The sequence below is a fragment of the Pan troglodytes genome, chromosome 2, assembly GCF_028858775.2.
Source record: "Pan troglodytes isolate AG18354 chromosome 2, NHGRI_mPanTro3-v2.0_pri, whole genome shotgun sequence".
NCBI classification, from domain to species: Eukaryota; Metazoa; Chordata; class Mammalia; order Primates; family Hominidae; genus Pan; species Pan troglodytes.
The window spans coordinates 53657974-53682392 of NC_086015.1; the positions used below are offsets into that span (position 1 = coordinate 53657974).

The 24419-nt window shown below is 51.2% G+C and overlaps 1 protein-coding gene across 3 annotated transcripts in view; it reads left to right on the plus strand.

Annotated features, from left to right (window-relative positions):
- BSN (bassoon presynaptic cytomatrix protein) overlaps positions 1–24419 on the plus strand; it is a 118954-nt gene that overhangs the window by 68725 nt on the left and 25810 nt on the right. For all 3 annotated transcript variants that reach the window (XM_063805781.1, XM_016941099.4, XM_016941098.4), the window contains exons 2-3: positions 2912–3320; positions 20171–21055. In XM_063805781.1, the coding sequence (XP_063661851.1) occupies positions 20201–21055 (855 nt within the window). In that variant the 5' untranslated portion in view covers positions 2912–3320; positions 20171–20200. The remainder of the gene's footprint in view (positions 1–2911; positions 3321–20170; positions 21056–24419) is intronic.

Consider the following 24419-nt stretch of genomic DNA (forward strand, 5'->3'; position numbering starts at 1 on the left):
GAATTTGTGAAGGTGAGAAGTGGGCCTTGGGATCAGGAGGCAGGTGAACACTGGGGGACAGGAGTAGGGAGGCTGAGGTTGTGCAGGTTTCTTCTGGTGGGTCCCACTTTTTTTGTGAGATGGTCAGCAGGTCATCAGTGGCAGTTAAGAGACAAAAGGAGGTGTTTGGAAGCTTGAAGATCAAGGAGAGGATATAAGGAAGCATCTAGGAAGATGGGAGAATACAAAGACCGTGGACATATATCGCGATCTCCAGGTGTCATGATGGCTACCATGAGGTGTGTGGGCGCACATCAATGCCAGGAACACTGCCCTTGCATGCAGACTTTGCTGGGTGCAGAAGACATTGCTTGTTTATTCACTGTCACCACAGCTGAGTTTAGAACCCTAAATGTCTCCAGAAAGACTATATTGTGATACAACATTGATTTAAAAAGTCACTGTATATATAGATTGCCTGCTACTTATTGGGCAACACAAATACAATAGAAATGGCTACATTTCTCAGAAGGCTTGCACCGCCTGGAGAGGGGGCCACAGCCCATTCACATGTTGTAAAAAGCTCTCAGTAGCTTCTGATTTGCTTTCAAGGGCTGCCTTTAAACTCCAGTCCTAAATAATTTATGTAAAAAATGAAACTATTAATTTGGACAAGTGGGAAATATTTCTTTAGGATACCTAGAAATTAGTATACTGAAAGGGCCCAGAGAAGCCCAGGTTCCCAGTGTGGGCCACTGATGCTGTGGCCACCACCATGCTAGGCTTCACAGCTGGTGGCAAAGATGGCCCTGAGGGGTTGGACTCAAACTCTGGTTGTCTTGCTGAAGAAGAAATTGGCGGGTCTGTGACTGGATAGTTAGGTCTATGCCACTGATGGTTGATGACAGGAATGTTAAACACTATTTAATAGTGTTTCTTTTTTTTAGGAGAGTCTTTATTAGACCAAGGATATGTTTCTCTACCCGCCAGTTCCTCAGAAGGGAGGAAGGATTGCAGAGTATCTTGGGGTGGGTGTCCCCAGGCGGGCTCCTCATCTTCCCCCTGAAATGGCTTGTTCTAAGATGCCCTACCAGTTGGCTCTTAAATCTTTTTGGCAAGCAGATGGCCTTCAGATGGGGGCAGCAAACTTAGAATCTTCTCCTGGGGCACTGAGGCAGCAGCTACCAGGGCAGTCTCCTGCACAGGCTGGGCCTCCACACTGCTCTCAGCAAGTCAGCCCTGTTTCCTGAGTGCCAGCATTCACCCCAACGAGTACAGACTAAAGCAGGGAGAGAATTTCAGGGAAGCAGTATAAAGCATTGTCTTTGGCTTTTTGTGCTCATCCTCTTTCAAACTGGAAAAGAGGAAAATTGCAGAGATGAACTTAAGTTGGGTCAAAGGAGAAGGAATATATGATTGACATTTAGCCTGACAGTTTGCTTTCTACCTCATGGAACTACCCAACACTGTTGGCTCCTCTGCAGCCAGATTGGGATGGAGGTGAGGGTTAGATGCATTGGACCTCACTCAGCGGTTCCTCAAGGCTGGATCCTGGAACTCCAACCCCACCCAGCTTCACACTAGTGGAAAAGTAACACTTTATCCCATCTTGGTAGATTTGGTCTGGCATCAGGCTTGCCAGAGGGCTACCAGAAGGAAGGCTCCTTTGTGTAGAGGCAGGCCCCTGATACAGGAGATGGCATTAACTAGGCATTGCAGTATCCCCCATCCCCAGCAATCTAGGGTCAGCCTCTGAAGGGGTTCAAGGCAGGATATAGCAGATTGGCCAGTATGGTATCTCAATATAGTAACTTGGGCTCATGTTGGAGTCACCTAGGGAGGAAAAAATACTAATGCCAGGGTCCTGCCTCCATAGATTTTTATGTAATTCGACTGAGGTTCAGTCTGGGAGTCGGAATTTTAAAAATCACCCTAGGTATTTCTTTCTTTTCTTTTTTTTTGAAATGGAGTCTCGCTCTGTTGCCCAGGCTGGAGTGCAGTGGCACGATCTTGGCTCACTGCAAGCTCCACCTCCCGGGTTCACGCCATTCTTCTGCCTCAGCCTCCCAAGTAGCTGGGCCTACAGGCACCCACCACCACACCTGGCTAATTTTTTGTATTTTTAGTAGAGACGGGGTTTCACCCATGTTGGCCACGATGGTTTCGATCTCCCGACCTCTTGATGTGCCCGCCTCGGCCTCCCAAAGTGTGGGGATTCCAGGCGTGAGCCAACGTGCCCAGCCTTTTTTTTTTTTTTTTTTTTTTTTTTTTTTTTAGACAGGGTCTCACTCTGTTGCCCAGGCTGGAGTTCAGTGGCACGATCTCTGCTCACTGCAACCTCTGCCTCCTGGGTTCAAGTGATTCTCCCACCTCAGCCTCCCATGTAGCTGGGATTACAGGTGTGCGCCACCAAGCTCGGCTAATTTTTGTATTTTTAGTAGAGATGGGGTTTCACCATGTTGGGCAGGCTAGCCTTGAACTTCTGACCTCAAGTGATCTACCTGCCTTGGCCTCCCAAAGTGCTGGGATTACAGGCTTGAGCCACCATACCTGGCCCATCCCAGTTATTTCTAACATGTAGGTTTAGAATCTTGGTATTCAAAGCATGGGCCTCAGACGAGAGTATTGGCATCACCTTAGAGCTTCTTACAATGCAGGCCCTACTCAGATCTACTGAATCAGAGTCTGTACTTTATCAGAATGTGAGAGGACATGTTTTAATCCTGCCTCATGCCCTGGTGCCAAGGGTTCAAGTTGGAGATGCTTGTCAAGGCTCAGCACAGGACACAGCAAATGAGGGCCATGATGATTCTTCTGGGCAGGAGGAAGAGGGTGGTGATGGGGCTTGGCAGGGTCACCTAGCTTGGTAGAGACCTCCACAAGCTGCTTCTCTAAGCTGTATCTCTAACAGTCATTTTCAATGTCATTTCAGCACTTCCCGGAGACTGGACCCCAAGGAACCCCTGGGTAACCAGAGAGCAGCTTCCCCAACTCCGAAGCAGGCTTCTGCTACCACTCCTGGCCATGAGAGCCCCCGAGAGACAAGGGCACAGGGACCAGCAGGCCAGGAGGCTGATGGTCCCCGCAGGACGCTGCAGGTAGACAGCAGGACACAGAGATCAGGGCGGTCCCCCTCAGTGTCACCGGACAGAGGCAGCACACCCACATCACCCTACTCCGTCCCTCAGATCGCCCCCCTTCCCAGCAGCACGCTGTGTCCCATATGCAAGACTTCGGACCTCACGTCGACCCCCAGCCAGCCAAACTTCAACACCTGCACCCAGTGTCACAACAAGGTCTGCAACCAGTGTGGGTTCAACCCCAACCCTCATCTCACCCAGGTAACCACTTCTGCGCCGGCTCCCCACTCACCTGCTACCTCATTACCATACCTCCCCTGGTTCCCTTCCCCTCTTTCACCAACTCTCTTTTCCTGGTCATTTCCCTTGACCACCAGCATTTGTGTCCTCCTGCAGGGATGTGTCCTGGTTCCAGGATGTGGCAGCAAAGAACAGGGCCTGGCCCCAGATCTCCCAAGGGATTTCTGCATCCCCTGAAAGCTTGGGTAGAGTCTGAGAGTAGAAGATACTTTCTAACCTGGTCCAAGTTTGGTCTGGAAAAATGGCCTTCGAGAGGACCAAAGACAATCTTACGAACAATTTTTCCCAATGGAACTCATTTGGAGTGGGCCATGAGCAGCTCTAGGACACAGAGGGACGCAAATTTCCCTGATCTAGGCCAGGAGGCCTCTCTCTTTGACAGCAGGCCCTAGATGGGGATGCTGGTGAGGGGAGAAAAGTTTCAGGGGAGGCAGGAAACTGCCTTCCAGCTGGGCTCTGGGAAGCACCTCTTCTTGGCTTTAGTTCTAGTCAGCTGGGGACCTGAGGTGGTGGGGCAGCTCCCCCATTCCTAAAGAAATGACCTCGGGGTAAAGAACCAGGCTGGGAACCAAGCATTCACCAAGGATGACAGTGTCCTACACTCACCAAGAGGCCACTACAGGACCATTTCTGTGAGTTTGGCTTCTTTTTCGCCCAAGAGGACAAGAGGACTCTGGGTCCACAGCCCCAGCCTGGCTTTGTTCAGGATGCTTTGAATGACTGTGGGATGTCTCACCAAATGAGTTGGGGCCATCGCTTTAAAATGAACAGAGTAGGTCTGCTGATTTCCTCCTACTCCTCTGGGAGTAGAAGCCTCTGTTTCTCCCCACAAGAATCCTTCTTTGGATAGGATGGAGAGAGGCTGGCTGCAGGCACGGGCATGGCTGCCTCTGGGATTAACAGCAGCTGGAGCCGTTTGGACCATGTGGGAGGGGGCTGAGTGAGAATAATTGTTCACAGGTCAGGGTCTATATATGCCATGAGGTGCTGTGGGTGTGGGACGTGTGGTTTGTGAGAGGTAAGTGTGAGATTCTGAGGAAGGAGCTGTCGGTGTGGGGAGATGACTCAGTGCCTTTGGAGTTGCTCCTGGAGTGTGGGGGCTTCCTGAGGAGGCGTGCACGCTCGTGATTATTGCATCTGTGATTAGAAACAGGCCATCCTGCACTGTTCAGTTAGGTAAGCGCTTGCTGTTCAGAATTTGGAACAATACGATTAAGGCCAGGGAAGCTCACCTGTGTGTTTCTGCCAGTGAGAAGCCAGAAGCCCCTCACAGGAACAGGGAGGTTTGGCAGGTGGACTGTACCGCTATGGGACATCCCCTCCTCATGCTGGCCTTGCCCCTCTGGGTTCCAGCTCCCTTGAGATGCAGCACAGCACCTGGACAACTCCGGGTGAGGTGGGTGGGGATAAGGAAGAGCCACACATGGTGGCCCCAGGCTCCTGGTGGGCATCCCATTCCTCACCAAACCATGGCCCCTGCCTATAGGCTTTCCAAGCCCAGGACCTTCAATGAGGTGGGAAGGGAGCCAGCCTTTGGCTGTGCCTGGAAAAACAGCAGAGTAGGAAGACCTTGGAGACACTCAGTCCATCTGCCTCATTGTGCTGGGAGGAAGCTGAGGCTCAGGGCCAGGAGAAGATGGGGCCTCACACTTACTTCAGATCCATAGTGTTTGGTGAAGAGTGAGTCTCAGCCAAATACTTCAAACAAATGCTGGGCTGGACAAATGAAATGTTTCTTTGCTGTGAGATTCCTCAGGATTTTCAGTGTCCTGAGGGGCATCACAGAGTTCCAGGACAGGGCTATGGTTGGCAGCCTTTCCCAGACTTGCTTTCACAGAACATCTTAGGAGCTGCTGTTCCATGGCACCCAGTTTGGGAATTGCTGACCTGGTCCCTTCTCCAAGTTCACACATGGTGAATACCCTTCTCTGCTGGGGTTTTCAGGTAGAACCTTCGCTTCTCTAGAGTTGGCTTTCAGTGGTGTTCTTGTCAAGGGAAAAATAATCCTTGGCACATCTTCCTGAGGGGTGATAAAGCATAATTCTTGAACCAGTGCAGTTGCTCTTTGTCACTTTGCTAAGAGCAGGTTCACCTTCCTGGTCATGCTTCCATGTGATGAGAAAACAGGTTTGCAGGCTTTGCTCACACACCTGCTGTTAGATCTGTCCTAGTCAGACTACATCTGTCCTGGCCACTTCTAACTTGATGTTATGTCAGTCAAGAAGGCTGGGATTGCCCTGGTGTCTCTGGGCTGAACTCCTGCCTGGCCTGAGATTCTGGGCATGTGTAAGGGGCTGGTTCTGAAGTTAGGTGTCTGGGTGATGGGGTCAGAGAGAGTGACCTTTTCCAGGAAACTCAGCTACAGCACTCACTTTCTTTTTAAGTTCCTCACTTCCCAGGAGTGGCCCAATCAGAGTAGAAAAAGGTAGAGGTACTGCCAGTCCCAGCGCAGATGCACTGCAGACACTGGCAACTGGAGAGTGTCCTGGGGATCCTGTGTGGGCTGGGTAGTATGCCTGGAGCTGCTAGTATAGTCACACTGAGCCTGGTTGAGGAGGTCCAGCAGCCTGGGTGCTGTGTCCAGGGTGTGTCGGCAGGATGCGTTGTTCCTCAGCTTCCCAGTGGACAGAGGGATATAGCAGTCCCAGAGAAGGATGTGGGCCACACAAGTGACATGGAGGCTTTCAGGGCATCTCCAAGATGACTAGTGAAACTGTGCTTGGAACTTTGAAATGTGACCGCAGAAAATGGAACTTTGTTCATGTGTGTCACTAATAGAGACTTACTGGCTGGTTTGGAACTCAAGCTGCTGTGTAGATCTGGAGTGTGATTGAACAGTTGTGCCGAATGGCTGCATGAGGACAAATGCACAGAAAGGAGGGAAAGAACTTGGCCCCACTGGGCAGTGGTCACTAGGACTTGGTGTTTTTGTTTTTGTGTATGATGGCATCAGTCAGAGTTATTACTTTAGCTGAGTGCTGCAGAAACAGCAGATGAGATCTGGAGATGGGAATCACACACAGTTAGCTCCATTTGGCTAGAAGCAGTGTCTGAGATCTGGAATCACTGTTTTTCTGGCCAGCGGACCCAAGTTTCCCCTATCAGCCCTAGGCTGCTGGAGGGCTACTACACTTACACAGACAGACATGGTACTCACCATTCTGCCCAACCAGCAGAGAGCAGGAGGCCTGCCCATGTAGTTTGCTGGGTTTCTGAGTGCCTAGAGCATGTTGAGACTGTATGGAAATTGGGGAAGGAGCTCAGAGCACAGTCCCTGTTTACAGATGAGGAGACTGAGTCTTAGGAAGTCTTGGCTTATTCTGGGTTATTCTGGAGCAAAAGAGCTGTGGATCTAGACTAGTGGCTTGGTCTCCAGCTTTCCCCCAGGGATGTGCAGCCTCATTTTCCCCATCCATAGTCCATTTTGCTAAGGCTGAAGCTGGTTCAGAACAAATAGGGCAGTCCCAGATACTCTTCTTGGTGGAGGCCATTTCTTTCTGGATATCCCCAGTCCTCGTAGCTCAGGGCAAGCGAGTAATTTAACCTGTCTGAAACCACAGAGAAAGACTGGGTGTTTCTGTTTGAGGCCTGAACATTTCTCACCACCCACAAGAGACACTCCCTCTGACAATGCACTGATGCCAGGGGGCCAGAGGTGTTAGCATTCAGTCCTTACTGATAAGGAGAAGGCAGGAAGACCATTCTCCTTTTCTCTCTGTAGATGTGGGGTTTTGGACAAATACTTGAATTTCCTGAATGTCAGATTTCTCTGAAGGAAAAGCAGGATTCCAAGAATTGGCATCAGTGCCTTTGCTAATGTCCATGCCTGCTCAGGCCTGCTAGTCCACCTTTCCGTTCTTCAGTGACTTACATGTGGGCCCGCCACCCCTTTCTGCACCAGAAGGGTGGCCCGTGTTGCCCTTGTTAGGCTTCTATTCTGACAGTTGGGGGTGGGAGGGAGACAAGGCATGGGCCTGAGCCTGCTAAGTAGAAGATGGGAAGATGCAGTTGGGGTGGGCAGTGGGGATGGGAGTGAGTTGCTGGGGAATATGAACCGTGGCCTGGGGCAGGCATAGCCTGCTTCTATAGGCTTCTCAGGGACTTCCATGCCCCACTCAGAGCAGCCCCAGAAGCACATCCTGGCCTGGAGCTCCTGCAGATGCCAGTCTGTCCTCATCCTCAGAGCAGCATCCCAGGAGTGACTGCGGTGCAGAGGCAGGGTTGCCTGCACGCCCGAGCCTCCAGTCTGATCAGCTGAATCCTCCCAGAGCACCATCTAGAGTGAAGGGGCCCACACTCTGCCCCTGTGGGGAGCAGCAGGGCTGCCACCCCATCCCCAGCCTTCCAGGCCAAGGTGGTCCATCTGCCTCCCACCACCCTTGCTCTAGTCAGAATTACTTATAAGCCTCTCTAGGAAAACTACAGAGGAGTAAGCATGGTCTTACCTCACCCATTCCAAGGTCTGGACTTTGCTGAGGCCAAGCCAAGGATATTTAACCCATACCATCCCCAACTCCTACCCAATGGCAAACCATGAGCCTACGCAGTTTCCCAGGGTGGGCGGCGTGGAGAAGGGAGGGAGACAGTGCAGTGGCTCCGAGCCTCTCTCTCCCCTGCCTGCATCCCACTGCTTTCCGGCAAGGGCCAGGGCTCCAGATGGCTCGGGGGTGGTGCTGTGAGTTCAGCACAGATCCCTCTGCAGCAGCCAGCAGCCTTGTCTCATTCCCTCTGCTCCCTCCTGGCCACACTGCCACCTGGGCCAGAGAGGAATGAGGAGCAGGTTTCAGGACATGGGACCAGCAGTGTACTGAGGGGAGGTAAAGGTGTCTTCCTCTTTCCTGGGCCCAGGAGGGTGTCTGCCCAGCCTTCCAACGCTCACCTCCAAACAAAATGGAAGTGGATCTCCAGGTGGCAGGCCCTTCAGGAGGCCTTTCTCCCACTGAATAGCTAGTCCTTGGGCAGTTTGCTTTAGAGTAGCCACTTTGACTTAAACAGTCTCCAAGTCAATAGAGAAATACTCTCCAAACTTTAGTCACTCTGGAGCAGCCAGCCCTGTTGCTTAGTACATGCCCCGAAGTGGTCCATGTTCCCAGAAGACAGGACCTTTGGCCTGCTTACTTGCTTGGACCACTGCAGGGTGGAGGCCACAGCCACTGGGGCCGTGAGGAGACAACAGGCATGGAATTCTACCTTTTAGTTATGGAAGAGGGCCATAAGTTAAGCTAAGAATGAATGTAAAATTAATTCAGATCTGAAAATAAGAAATTTTACTCCTAAAACACTTGTTTTCATATCTAAGGGCAAAGGAAACAGAATAAAAAGAAAATGCAGTAACAATGGTAGAGAAAAAAAGAAATCCATAAATAAAGTAGGAGTTGGAAGAAGTGGAAGAAGGCACAAGAAGGGGAGGCAGGAAAGGGAGGTGATGGAAAGAGAGCCAGAGGCAGGAAGAGGCAAGGACCAGGAAATCTTGGTAAAGTTCCCAGTTGCTGGCTGGTAACCTGTTGGTTTTGCTGCTTCTACTCTTTATTTTGCTCAGCCTTTGGCCTGGACAGGCATGTTTAACCCACTGAGTCAGAGGGCAGCCCTCTCCCTTCTTCCTGTCCTTGCCTCCCTCCACAGTGCTTTTCAGTCCTATTGATAGCCGGGAACTGTCCCAGACACTGGAGAAACAGGTAGAAATGAAGCAGAAGTGCTGCTCAGCTCTGTGAAGCCTTCAGACCAGTGCAGGAGGCACCACTGCCACCAAGAACCACACAAGCAAACACACAATCACATCTGGGGTCAAGGAGGGGAGGGCTATGGCGGGTGCTGTTGGTACGATGCTGAGACAAGATTCCTGGGGGTAGTTGGGCATGGTGGCTCACACCTGTAATCCCAACACTTTGAGCAGCTGAGGTGGGCAGATCACTTGAGCCCAGGAGTTCAAGACTAGTCTGGGCAACATGGCGAAACCCCATCTCTACAAAAAAAATACATGGTGCAAAGATACATGGTGGTGCATGCCTGTAGTCCCAAGTATTTGGGAGGCTGAGGTCAGAAGATCACTTGAGCCTGGGAAAATCTAGGCTACATGAGCCATGATCATGCCACTGCCCTCCAGCCAGGGTGACAGAGTAAGACTCTGTCTCAAAAAAAAAAAAAAAGTTATTGGGGGCTTCTCCAAAGAGAGCATTAGGCTGTAGAATGTCAGAATTGCTGGATGGGAGGCAGTTGGAAAAAGAGGAGGCCTGAGGGGATGTGCTTTGTTCATCTGAGGGTTCAGGAGCAAAGGTCCAGGACAGCTGTACCACAGGACAGGACCAGAAGGCATGCAGGTCCTGCTGGGCTTGCTGGGGTCTCCTGATGCACTCCCAAGGTTTGGGAAGGTGGCAATAGGAAGGTCAGATATGCATTTAAAACACCCCTCTGATGCAATCTCAAGGGCCCTTCAAATAGCCAAAATAATTGTGAAAAAGAAGAACAAAGCTGAAGAACTCACACTTCCTGATTTCAAAACTTACTACAAAGTTACGGTAATCAAAACAGTGTGGTACTGGCATAAAGAGAGACACATAGACCAATAGAGTAGAATACGTAGCCCAGAAATAAACCCTCACATATACGGTCAGATGATTTTTGATAAGAGTGCCAAGACCATTCAGTAGGGAAAGAACAATCTTTTCAACAAATGGTGTTGGGAAAACTGGATATCTACATGCAAAAAAATGAAGTTGGACCTTTTCCTTACATCATATACAAAAATTAACTCAAAATAGATCAAATACCTAAACATAAGAGCTAAAACTATAAAACTCTTAGAAGACAACATAGGGGATAAGCTTCACAACATTGGATTTGGCAGTGGTTTCTTGGATGTGACACCAACAGCACAGGCAACAAAAGAAAAAATAGACAAAATAGACTTCATGAAAATTTAAAAATTTTTTACATCTAAAGGCACTATTAACAGAGTAAAAAGGCAACCCACAGAATGGGAGAAAATACTTGCTAATTATATATTTGATAAGGGATTGATATCCAGAATATACAGAGAAGTCTTACAACTCAACAACAGAAATAAACAAACAAAAACCCAATTAAAAATGGGCAAAGAGGCCAGGCGCAGTGGCTCATGCCTGTAATCCCAGGACTTTGGGAGGCTCAGGCAGGCAGATTGCCTGAGCTCAGGAGTTTGAGACCAGCTTGGGCAACATGGTGAAGCCCCATCTCTACTAAAAATAAAAAAATTAGCCAGACGTGGTGGTGGGCACCTGTGCTCCCAGCTGCTCAGGTGGCTGAGGCAGGAGAATCGCTTGAGCCCAGGAGGCGGAGGTTGCAGTGAATCAAGATCGCACTACTGGGTGACAGAGCCAGACTGTGTCTAAAAAAAAAAGTGGGGGGGAGCAAAGAGGAGTCAGGTGTGGTGATACACACCTGTCTTCCCAGCTACCTGAGAGGCTAAGGTGGGAGGGTATCGTGAGCCTAGGAGTTTGAGACCAGCCTAGGCAAATAGCTAGAACCTGTCTCTGAAAAACAAAATGGGCAAAGGACTTGAAGAAACATTTCTCCAAGGAAGATATACAAATGGCTAATAACTCCCCGAAAGATACTCAACATAGGTCGGCTGTGGTGGCTCACACCTGTAATCCTAGCACTTTGGGAGGCTGAGGCGGGTGGATCACCTGAGGTCAAGAGTTTGAGACTGGCCAACATGGAGAAACTCTGTCTCTACTGAAAATACAAAAGTTAGCTGGGTGTGGTGGTGGGCACCTGTAATCCTAGCTGCTCAGGAGGCTGAGGCAGGAGAATCGCTTGAACCTGGGAGGTGGAGGTTGCAGTGAGCCGAGATCACGCCACTGCACTCCAGCCTGGACAACTGAGCGAGACTCTGTCTCAAAAAAAAAGGAAAAAAGAAAAAAAGAAAAGATACTCAACATGACTAATCATTAGAGAAATTCAAATTGAAACTACGGTGAGATACCATCTCATACTCGTTAAGGATGGCTGCTATAAAAATAAATAAATAAATGTTGGCAAGAATGTGGAGAAATTGGAACCCTTGTGCACTGTTTTTAGGAATGTAAAATGGTATAGCCACTCTGGAAAACAGTATGGCAGTTCCTCAAAAAATTATAAATAGAATTACCATATGATCCAACAATTCCACTTCTGGGTATACACTCAAATGAATTGAAAGGAAGGTCTTGAAGAGATATTTGTACACCCATGTTCACAGCAGCATTTTTCACAATAGCTAAAATGTGAAAACAACCAACAGCCCATTGACAAATGAGCAAATATGCAAAATATATGTATATACATACATACACACAACGAAATATCATTCAGCCTTAAAGAGGAAGGACAATCTGACACATGATACAACATGGACGAACCTTAAGGACATTATGCTAAGTGAAATAAGCCAGTCACAAAAAGACAAATATGAGGTGGTCAGAGTAGTCAAAGTCACAGAGACAGAAAGTAGAATGGTAGTTGTCAAGAGCTGGAGGAAGAGGGGAGCCGGGTGCAGTGGCTCATGCCTGTAATCCCAGCACTTTGGGAGGCCGAGGCAGGCGGATCACAAGGTCAGGAGATCGAGACCATCTTGGCCAACATGGTGAAACCCCATCTCTACTAAAATACAAAAAAAAATTAGCGGGGCGTGTTGGCCCATGCCTGTAGTCCCAGCTACTTGGGAGGCTGAGGCAGGGGAATTGCTTGAACCCAGGAGGCGGAGGTTGCAGTGAGCTGAGATAGTGCCACTGCACTCCAGCCTGATGACAGAGCAAGACTCTGCCTTTAAAAAAAAAAAAAAAAGAGCTGGAGGAAGGGGGAATGGGGAGTTTCATGGGTACAGTTTCAGATTTGCAAGATGGAAAGAATTACGAAGATGAATGGTGGTGATGGTTGTACAGCATTATGAATATAATACCACTGACCTGTACACTTAAAAATGGTTAAGGTAGTAAATTTATGTGTATTTTACCACAATAAAAACAATTCAAAAATTTTTTTTTATTTGTTCATTTGAGATGGAGTCTCGCTTTGTCGCCCAGGCTCAAGTGCAGTGATGCAATCTTGGCTCACGGCAACCTCTACCTCCAGCCTCCCAAGTAGCTGGGATTACAGCCATGTGCCACCACACCCGGCTAAGTTTTGTATTTTTAGTAGAAACGGGGTTTCACCACATTGGCCAGGCTGGTCTCGAAATCCTGACCTCAAGTGATCCACACGCCTCACCCTCCCAAAGTGCTGGGATTACAGGCGTGAGCTGCAGTGTCCGGCCAAAAATAATGCTAATTTTAAAAACCCTCTGGAAATAGACAGAGGTGATGGTTACACATTATGAATTATTAATGCCACTGAATTGTATACTTTAAGATGGTTAAAATTACAATTTAATATTTATTTTAACACACACTATATATGTGTGTGCATATATATACATATACACTAAAACAACACATACACATACACACACATATATATACACCCCTCCCCCCCCCAGCTGCTATGTGAAGAACAGCCTGCAGGGGTAGCGGGTGGGCTCTGGGAGCCAGAGTGGCAGAGGGGGCTGAGGCTGAGGCTGGGGTAGTGGTGATGATGACTGCGAAGAGCCATGATAGATTCCTGGTGTGTTTGGGTGGCTAAACAGACAGAATTGGATTGGATGTGGAGGGTAGGAGATGGAGATAGAGAATTTTTCTGTTTGGGCCATTGCCAAGTTGAAGGTGCCTGACAAATATAAGACCCTGGCATGAAACAGGCAGGTTGGGATGGAGACTTTTGTTTCATATTCACAAGCATATAGTGACATTTAAAGTGCCATAGGAGAGATGTGGACAGAGAGAAGAGGTGTCAGGATCTGGGCTCCCCAGCGCTGAGAAGAACCCAGCAAAGGTGGCTGGCAAGGATAAGCAAAGAAGAGTAGAAAGGCCAGCAAGTGGAGGGCCAAGGGATCCAGGAGGGGAGAATATCTGAGCAGTAGTGGGGAGTCAACTGCCAAGAGCCCATCACAGGAGCTCTTGATGCCTTGCTGGGTGGAGCAAAACAGAACAACCAGGTTGACAAGTCATTTTTACCCCCCACCTCAAGTTATGAATATTTTCAAGCCTACAAAATTGTTGAAAGAATTGTACAAGGAACACCCACAAAGCCACTATCTGGATTTATAATGAACCCCTCCTCTCCTGGCTTTATCACGTATCCATTCTACCATCTATTTGTTCTTCTGTCTGTCCATCTATCCATCCATCTTTTTGTTGAATGTCAAAGTACATTGCAGTGGGCCAGGCATGGTGGCTCACACCTGTAATACCAGCACTTTGAGAGGCGAAGGTGGGAGGATTGCTTGAGCCCAGGGATTCAGGAGCAGCCTGAGTAACATGGCAAAACCCTGTCTCTACCAAAAAAATACAAAAATTAGCTGGGTGTGGTGGCGCCATGCCTGTAGTCCTATCTACTCGGTAGGCTGAGGTGGGAGGATCACTTGAGTCTGGGAGGTGGAGGTTGCAGAGAGCCATGATCATGGCACTGCACTTCAGAACCAGACCCTGTCCCCCTCCAAAAAAAAAAAAGTACATCGCTGATATCAGTATACTTCCCACTAAGCACTTCAAGCGTATCATTAACTAGAGTTCAGTATTTATTTAAGGTTTCTCTTTTTTAGCTAAAATTACATATAATGCAATGTACAGCAATTAATTATTCCAGTCGGTGAGCTTTGAGAAGTGGTCTGCAGCTCAGCCCCATGTGGGTTGCAGGTCATCTGGAGTGACCATGGAAGTCATTTAGCAGGAGTTTAAGAGGCGAGGGCCAAGGACTTGCAGGCCAGGATAAAGGGGCCTGGAGGGAGGGCAGCAGAAGCCAGGAGGGGAAGCTGGGCATGAACCAAAGGGTCCTGGGGATTTTAAGGAGAAGTTGAGGCTAGTCCAAGGGTCCAGCCTCTCCTGGAGAGGGTTACTGGTGACTAAGAGGAGTGTGTATGGGGAGGGTGCAGGGGAGTTGGCCAGTCATGGATGGGGTGTGTTACAGGGTACACCAGATCATCCTGGGTCGGGAGGGGAGGCTGTCCAGAGCAGTGTGGGAGGAGTTAAGAGATATTGAGGGCAGAGAGACAGATGTGTCCAGGGATCAGCAAGGGGACGGATCTTCTCCCTTTCGTGGAGATCCAAGCCAGTGAGGTCTTCTAGCCCCAGGTGTGATTAGGTTCAGCCTCCACTCCCCAGATCCTGACCTCAGATGTTGGGCAGGTTCCCAAGACCTTCCTCAGGGCTCTGATAGATTGGCACAGGCCTCCCCTGGCTGGTCCAGCTCTGGATCAGTGTGACCCTGCCCACTGGGACCCTGTGGTACCTGCTTCCTAAGCCTGAGGTCAGCTAGCTGACAGTAAGGTGCTAGATGGGGCAGGCAACATGTCTATTGCTGTACCAGGGTGAGTATCCAGGTTAGGCCTGACTCCCTCCCTCTCAGCTGCCACCTTAGCTGCCCTTCTGCACATTGGCCTGTCCTTGTTGTCCAGGGGGCATGGGAAGGTATGTTCCTTCTGATGAGACCTGGCCAGTGACTCATAGCCCAGAAAGGCATATAGTCACACTGGCCAGTGGGGCCCTCCCAGGAACCTCTAGATTTGGCACCTGCAGGGAGGGCTTCTTTATGAGCTGTTTCTGTGATGTTTCAACTTGTACCAAAATGGAAAGCATAAATGCGGCATCAGGCGTGATGTCAGTGCTGAGTGATCTGAAACACTGAATGCCTGCTCTCCCTGGTAGGGCTGGGGCTCTCCACAGGAAGAAGGCTGAGTGACGTCTGCAACCTTCCTTTTCCTTGCTGCTGGGGGGGTGAGAGGAGGCGAGTGGGAAGAGAACATGTGACTTCGGGGGGCTCTCAGAGCTTCCTGACAGCCATGGAGGTGACCGTGAGGTAGACTCCACCCTGTGAGCATCCTTTGGGGCCAGATATGGCAAGCAAGGCTGAGTCCCACCCTTGAGGGCTGAGACACTCTGTGCAGCCAGTGTTCCTGCAGGGAAGATGTAGAAGCTCTTCCCAGAACTGCCCTCCTTGCTCCAGAGCCCAGTGGAGGAATTAGCAGGGAGTGACCATTGCAGACAGATCACAGCTGCTCATTCAACTTAGAGTTCATATAGCCTCCAGCTTGGGCCCCAAGCCTCTGGATCCTTGGCCAGTGCCACCTTAGCTGCCCTTCTGCACACTGAATAGTTTGAGTAAGGAAGCAGCTAAAAAAGACTCTTCTCAGGGAGAAAGTCCTCTCAGAGCTACAGAGCCCACAGGGTCCTATGTTTCCAAGTCCCTAGCAGACAGGTGGCAGTGGCTCCCTGCAAAGCCTGTAGGAAGGCTTCCTGCAGCTTCTGCTTCCCCTACCTCTTAAACCACCTCTTGACCTTGTACTGCACTGAGCCTTCCCATCCTTACTGCCACTTAGGCCCCCTCTGGGCCGGGGTGCACGGGCTTCCATGGAGGTCCCTACCAGTCCTTGGAGATGGCTAGATGGGCTTCCTTGCTAGCAAGAAGAGTCAGCTCATTCAAAGCTAATGTCTGGCAGAGCTGTCCACCTTAGGGTAGCCCCAGGAAGGCTCCTGAGACATGAGGCTCATGGCTGGTAGCCTGCACATCTCCTGCCCATGTGCCAGATCAGGATCTTGGAGGTATTAGACAGCAGAGCCCTAGCTGAGGCTTCTTGTCACACTGGTAAAAGGATAGTCCCTCTGATTCTGATGGAGAGCCAGCTTGGAGAGGGCCTAGGAGCCACAGGGAGCCTTCTGGGTTCAACCTCTTGATGAGGAGGCATCACTGTGTGCAGCTAAGGAAGGCTCTAACTGTACTGGCACTCAGGCCAGTGGAGTCTGCCACAGAACTATTCATGTATACCCAGGCTGGGTGGGCGGGTGCACAGCCATCATCTCTCTCCCTACCCCGTGGACAGCCTCCATCCCCCTGAGTGTGGGGATAGGGGCCTTGCAGTATGGAGGAAGAGACTGAGGTTGTGCTCCTCCCAGGAAACTCCTGGGGATCTGTCGGGGAGGCAGAGAGGGGGATGTATTGCTGGCCTCAGAGAGCTCCCTCAGCCAGTGTCCTCCTTAGGAGGCCTTGCATGCTGGGCCTGAGCCTGGGAGGGGCTGTGGGGAGGGTGCGGTCAAGGTTCCTTACCGTCTGGAAGAGGCTGGATAGAAATAGCTGCACCCATCTGGGCGATGAGTCACTGAGGGGCGTTTCAGCCTTTTCTTGGAGAAGTTCTATTTTAGGTGAGATGCCTGTGCCACAGCCTGGATGACGGGGGCTGGGGAAAGGAAAGTTCTGGCGGTGAGTGCAGGAGGTTTGGCACGTGCCTTTGTTCAGCCTGATTCAGAACCCCAGGGACAGTCACCCCAAAGTTGCAGGATAAGAAGCCTTACCTCCTAAATTCCCTTTCCCAGGAAGAAGTCTCACCTCAGGGCATGCTGCAGTGCCCAGGTGAATGAGAGAGATGGGACGTTGGGTGTGGGCTGGGCACCCACGGGAAGAACTGAATTTGTGGCTGCCACCCTGGGCCAGAGGCTGAGCTTCCCCTCTGGGGAGTAATCCCCTTCCAGGGTCCCTCTCTGGATGAGTAGAAATGGCCTGCTCTGGGGAACTCCCTCCCAAGAATGACCTTTCTAAAGAGGTCTTTAGACTGGGTTCAGGGACTGAAATTGTTTTCTCTCTGGCTTTCTCTACCCAAACATAGACAAAGCTGCCTTGCTTCTTTCTTTCTTTTTCTTTTTCTTTTTTTTTTTTGAGACAGAGTCTCGCTCTGTTGCCCAGGCTGGAGTGCAGTGGCATGATCTCGGCTCACTACAACCTCTGCCTCCCAGGTTCAAGCGATTCTCCTGCCTCAGCCTCCCAAGTAGCTGGGACTACAGGCATGTGCCACCACACCCGGCTAATTTTTTGTATTTTTAGTAGAGACGGGGTTTCACCATGTTAGCCAGGATGGTCTCGATCTCCTGACCTCATGATCCACCCGCCTCTGCCTCTCAAAGTGCTGGGATTACAGGCATGAGCCACCGTGCCCGGCCTGCCTTGCTTCTTAAAAAGCATCTGGGTGGGTTAATTGTTCCCAGCTAGTGGGATGGCTTCTCACCTCACTGCCTCGGCATCACTGTTCTTAGAGTTTCTAGAACTGGGATTGGCCTTTGGGGGGCTCTGCCAGGGTTTGCAGTGCTGACTTCTAGAGCCTGACTTGGCCTTTGGAAGAGGCAGGACTACAGAAGGCACCAGGCTCCAGGCTGTCCAGGCTGTGGTTTAGGAGCTACGCAGAGCCGTCAGGGCTGATCTTGCCAGCAGCAACACTTCCTAGCCAGGGAACCATTGAGAACACATTGCTAAAACATCTCAGATCTTGGTTTTCTCTCCTGTGAGGACAAAATGAGAGAATGCCTGTGAACATGCCCTATGTGGTGCTTGGCACAAGGGGGTGCTTGCCAAAGTGCAGTGTTCTCCCTCTTCTTGGCTGCTGCCCTTGGGTTGCTGGGATAAGGCACCTGAGCCCAGGTCCCCCAACTGGCAAGTCAACCTGCAGCAGTAGCCCTGGGGCCTCAAGGCAGAGAGCAGGGCTGGAGCCACATGTGCGGGTAAATGAAAGGGGCCTTCTGCCCCAGAGATGAGATGGCACCTTCCCCTGGTGATGACTGGGTGGCCAATAGGGTGCATTTAGAACCTCTGGCTGCAACCACAGACAGAGAACAACCTTGGCCTCCAGCCTCAGCTCTGGTTGATGAGGAGGAGACTCTTCATTGAGGCACCAAATCTCGGGGCTTCCACCTTGTTGAGCTATGACCTGCATGACCAAATTGCCAGGATGAATGAAGCAAGCCCCTCTGGGATGAGCCCTGCTCTGTACCACATGTTGTGTGCGGCCCTGAGAACACCCTATCAACGAGAGCTCATGGGCTGCTTTGGGGCACAGAAGACACCTTGTAAACAACAAATCAGTAGACACTTTGGGAAAGAATAAGCACTATGGAGAAAATAAGCTGGGTGATTTGACACAGAGTACCCGGAGGGTGTTTTATTTTTATTTATTTATTTAATTATTTTGAGATGGAGTCTCACTCTGTTGCCCAGGCTGGAGTGCAGTGGCACAGTCTTGGCTTACTGCAACCTCCGCCTCCTGGGTTCAAGCAATTCTCCTGCCTCAGCCTCCCAAGTAGCTGAGATTACAGGCGTTCGCCACCACACCTGGCCAATTCTTAATATTTTCAGTAGAGATGGGGTTTCACCATGTTGGTCAGGCAGGTCTCGAACTCCTGACCTCAAATGATCCTCCTGCCTCTGCCTCCCAAAGTGCCTGGATTACAGGTGTGAGCCACCGCACCTGGCCAAAGGAGAGCATTTTAGATTGTGTGGCCAGAGGAGGTCCTGGTGGGAAAGTGTTACCTCATCTGAAATCTATACAACAAGCTGGGCCAGGGGGCAGAGGGAATAAGGAGTACAAAGGCCCTGGTACAGAAATGAGCTCAGGGGACCACTTGGCAGAGCAGACAGCCTAGAGTGTCTGCAGTGAAACAGCCAAGGGGAGATGGCAGGAAAAGAGACCAGAGAGAGGGGGAGGCTGGGGTGGGGCTGGGTTGGGTCACAGAGTTGTGCTGAAGAGTTCCCAAGGTGTGGTGGAAATCCACTTAGAGTGTTTGATCCTATTGGTGAGATGCTCTGATTTACATGTGGGTTTTTGGAGAAAAATTATTGGGTCATGTAACTGGAAGTCCAAGGGTAGACTTGGGGCATAGCCAGATCCAGGGAATGGAATGAAGTCATCAGATCTACTCCTTTCTCCTTTCGTTGACTCCTACCATCTGTGGACATCATTCTTAGCATCTCTCTGTATGTTGGGAAAGAAGACTACTGCTGCTGCAAAGCTACATCCTTCTGATTAGTAATCCAAAGGAAAACGAATAAAGACCCTCTCTCCTATTGTTCATTACCAGATAACATGGAGGGCTCTAACCGACTCTGTTTGCCAGGTCACGTGCCCATCCCTGCACAGGGCTAATGACAGAGGGAAACTATGTGTTTATCACATGGATAGCGGCACATGTCTTGTTTGCTCTGGAGGCATGAATTATCCCACTTCTTTAAAAAGCTATCTTCCTTAAGGGAAAAAAAAAGGCTTTTAAAAATTCTACTTAACATCAGTCACTTACATTGCATTACTTTACCCTCACTTATTTTGTTCTCAAGATTTTTCATTCTGTAGTATCTTGTTTCTTCAGCTAGACTCTAAGCTCCTTCAGGATAGGAATCATGGTTTCTTTTTATTCTCTATGCCTCCTTCTCCCACGTATTACTCTTCACTTATTTATTCATTATGTGAGTTTTTACTGAATACCCATTGCATATAAGCACTGCTCTAGGGCCATGCCTTTCCTCTTAGGTTAGGTTTTAAAAGATCAGTCTGGCTGCTATGTGCAAATGGCCTGAAGTGGGAAGCAGGGGAAGGCTACTGGGTTCATCCGAGCGGGAGGTTGGGGTGCACAGATCTGAGGCACTGCCAGGGGGTGGCGGGGAGGACTCTCAAGCAGGAGGGTCTGGCAGGCAGTGAGTTGGTGGTTGGGGTGGGGTGGGGGATGGGACTGCCTCCACTGCCTCACATGCCTGGCAACTCCTAGAGGGCAGGGGAGTGCCATCTGTCCTTCAGCCCTGCCACCTGGCAGCCCAGAAATGCCTGAGCAGGGCTTGGTGCTCCTGCCTGTGCTAGGAGTGGCCTTGGCTGCTGTGGGGCCTGCACTGACCTGGGCCATGAGTACTGCCAATCCTGGCCACCCTGCTGACTATTTTGCTTCTCTCCTCAGGTGAAGGAGTGGCTCTGTCTGAACTGTCAGATGCAGAGGGCTCTGGGAATGGACATGACCACTGCACCTCGCTCCAAGAGCCAGCAGCAGCTGCACTCCCCAGCCCTGTCTCCTGCCCACTCCCCGGCCAAACAGCCCCTGGGGAAGCCAGACCAAGAGAGATCTCGGGGCCCAGGAGGACCACAGCCTGGGTCCCGCCAGGCTGAGACAGCCAGGGCCACCTCAGTGCCGGGGCCTGCCCAAGCAGCTGCCCCTCCAGAGGTGGGGAGGGTGTCTCCTCAGCCCCCTCAACCCACCAAGCCTTCCACAGCTGAGCCCAGGCCACCTGCAGGAGAGGCCCCGGCCAAAAGTGCCACCGCAGTGCCCGCTGGGCTTGGTGCCACTGAGCAGACCCAGGAGGGCCTCACTGGTAAGCTCTTCGGCCTTGGCGCGTCACTGCTAACCCAGGCGAGCACCCTCATGTCTGTGCAGCCCGAGGCTGACACCCAGGGCCAGCCTGCCCCCAGCAAGGGGACACCTAAGATCGTCTTCAATGATGCCAGCAAGGAGGCTGGCCCAAAACCCTTGGGTTCAGGGCCCGGGCCTGGGCCAGCACCTGGAGCCAAAACTGAGCCTGGGGCTAGAATGGGTCCTGGATCTGGACCTGGAGCCCTGCCGAAAACTGGGGGAACAACCAGTCCAAAGCATGGCAGAGCAGAACATCAGGCAGCATCGAAGGCTGCTGCCAAGCCAAAGACCATGCCGAAGGAAAGGGCCATCTGCCCACTGTGCCAAGCTGAGCTCAACGTGGGCAGCAAGAGCCCAGCCAACTATAACACATGCACCACCTGCAGGCTCCAGGTGTGCAACCTGTGTGGCTTCAACCCAACACCCCACCTGGTGGAGGTAAGAGCTGGACCAGGCATGCTCCCTTGAACCTTGATGAGAGGCCGGGCCTGGGTAGTGGGTGTCATGGGAACCAGAAAGAGTTCTGGGTCTGCAGCAGCCATGGGGCTGCCCCTGTACAACTAATGCTGCAGAGGGGCTGCATTCCCTTTCCCGTCCCTACCTCAGGCCCCAGTTCTACTCAGAACTAACTTTCACTCAGAGTTGGGGGTAATGGTGCCTACTGACTCAGACTAGTGCCCTAAGGCTGATCCCAGAGTCCCTGAGCTGGCCTCCCCATTTCCAGCTACCATGGGCATGGCCCTGATGAAAGACACCAACCTCCCCTGCTCAGATAGGAGAACCTAAGGTCCCACACTGCCATGGACCTGTGACCTTCAGAGGGGTAGGGATCGAATGGCCATGATGCAGAGGGTTGTGTCCCACATCCAGGGTGGGGTGGGAGGCTTTCTCACAATGGGGCAGGGCATGTCCCACTGTCCAGGCTCCAGCCCAGCAAGGTGGTATTCAACCTTGATTGTCTCTTCTGAGGTCATAAGTGTTGACATCTACTTGTCAAAGTCACAGCCTTTGGTCCACATATTTTACCCAGGCTGGGGCTGGGCTCTCCTTAGAGCTGCTACTGGGGATGCTCAGAGATGCTCCTCTTTCCCACAGGAAGGTTTGAGACAGACCTGGGGTTGTGGCCATTCTCTCCGCAGCCCCTGCTCCAGGGAAGGGCACTGAGCACTGTGCAGTGCTAGGCAGGAGGGAGCAGGAGGCCCAGTGTAAGGTTCAGTGTTCCCTCGAAGCCTGGAGTCCAGCCCAAGAGGCTCAGAAGGTGAAGGTGCCCTGGCAGAATTAGACCAGCCTGGGCCAGGAGCAGATGCTGCTTCTGCTCCTCCCTCAGTCCTGTGGCCCACTCTCCCTGGCCCAGGGTCACCCATGTGACCCTTACCATGCTGCCTTGGGCATAGCTTGGTGTGTCTCCTTAGAGTGCCCTCAGTCTTGATAGGTGAATGTGTTTCCCAGCTGTCACGTTAGGAGATGTTCGAGCCAAGGCCCTGCTTCTTGCACATGGGGAGCCACCTGAGCCCTCTGGTCTCTTGGGCTGAGCCATTTGTAGCTGATGGTGGCGCAGGGGTGTGCGGAGTGCAAACCACCACTGGCCCAGGATGGGACAAGAGAGGAGAGCATGATGTTGCCATGGCCTCTGTGGCACCTTGTTCTGACTTCCCTTGGGCCAGGACTCCACAGGAGTCCCCGTGGGACCCCAGCATGACTAGGAAGACTACTTTGGCCACCAAAGGCCACACTTTCCAATATGCAGGGAAGGGCAGCCCTGAGCAAGACAACTGACCTCCTCATGTGGCACCCATCTGGTCTTCTAGGCACTACGAAGCCAACTCTCCAAGCTCTAGATCTGGTGGCTCACTGGCGACAGTTTGCCTCACTGGCTCGGGGAAAGGGGTGCACCAGGGTGTCACCACAAGACCAGGAGAACCCTAGCTGGCTGCTCTGCCCAGAGACCTCCAGGCACAAGCTCACTGCTGGTCAGGTGGGGCACACTGACACTGAGCGACTGTGAGCCCCAGTGGACTTCTGAGTTGGCCTGGCCTGGAGGACTCCTGTCCCCAAGAGACCTCCCAGCCCACATTTCCTTATTAAGCAGAATGTGCACGAATGGGAGGGGAAAACTGTCTCTGTCCAGGAGCATAAATGTTCCTGACAGTTCCTCTTGGCCATCCCTGGGCCAGGCCACGGGAAGTGCTGATTCTGCCCAAACAGAAGAGTTTCGTTCACACGCTGACTAGATGAAACGTCTGGATTCTGGCCTAGGCCTCTCATTAGCTGCTTGGTTCTGGCTTTCCTGGACCCTGGAGCTTCTGTCTCTTGATGGCCGGTGTTCCCCCCATCACACCTCTCTCAATTTCCTGCTGTCTCCATGTCCTGCCCCACTGCCCCCTCCTTAGCCAGGACCACTCTCATCTCCACAGGGTCTGATGGGTCCCATGGGCCTGAAAGAAAGCTGGGGGATGTTCTGGTCCTAGTCCTGGTCCTACCTCATCCCCAGCTCAGGCTGCTCCTGACAGCAGTCAGGGGTGATGAAGTCTCTCTAACTCCTTTCTCATAGCTCTCCCTGTCAATGCTGCTGTCCCCAGAGGGCCTGCAGCTATTCTAGCGAAGGTGTGGATAGGCGGCCATAATGCCTCTCCCATGATTCCCACCATAGAGACTGTACCACCATCCACCACCAGAGATGCAAGCCAGCAGCCCGGGGTCATCCTCACCTCCTCCTCTTTAACCTCTGCACCTGCTCCATGGACCAAGCCCTGCCAGCTCTGCCTCCCCACTGTCACAAGAATCTGGCCTCTCTCCCACCCGTGCTCACAGCCTTAGTCCTTCCGTCCTTATCCTCCCTTACCCACACAATGACCGAAACCTCTGTGCAGCTTCACCTGCCTTGGGTCTTGTGAGGGGCTGGTGCTGATATGTTCACCATCCCTTCAGCATTGCTTTTCTTCACTGAGGCCCCTAACCAGGCTGTGGTCTGTCTTGGATCTCACCTCAGTCAATGGCCACTTGGCATCCTGAGCAATTTTGTGCTTCTCTGCGACCTACTTTGTGTGTTCTTGGTTAGAGGTTTCTGATTTCTCAGCACTTGCCAGAGACACTTACCCTGCCTTGGGAGTGTGGTGGTAAGGCCAGCAGGTCCTTCTCCAGGTCCTAAGGGTGGGTCTGCCATGGCTGTCTCTCTCTGGACCTTGCCTGCTCAAGAACGACTGTGCTGTGTCTTTGTGCACAAAGAAGGGACAGACCCGTGGAGCCCCACTCATAGCTCCCACAGCCCTGTTAGACCTCCTGGGACTCCACCTGAGGCCACAGTCAACCATCTGGGCCAGTGGGTTGGGAATTTTCCCCATAGGTTGGAAATTTTCCTGAACATTTCTGAGCTGTAAAAATCTTTCTTCTTTCTAGATTGGGAGTTCAGAGTACACAATAGAGGAGAGAGTAGAATTGGATCCTTTTTCCTTTTGAACTTTCCTCTGAAAAAAAATAACCATAGTGCTATTTAGTGAGTCATTTCATAATTAAGAGTTGTTGATTCCAGTTTTTTTACCTATTTGTCTTTTGGAAGGATAATAGTACTCTCTGGCTTAATTTTTAATTGACGTTCAGTTCAAAATAGAGTTTGTGAAGAAATTAGTTGAATTGGAATTGTGACAGTAACATTACCAGTCTCTTATTATATCATCATTGCCAAAATTCCAGCTGTGCCCTTGAGAAGTCGGGCCTCCCTGGGCAAAGTCCCTTGCACCTGTGATACATGGGGCTGGGCTTGCTCATTGGGGCAGGGGTTGCAGCAGGGGCATCAGGCCAGAGG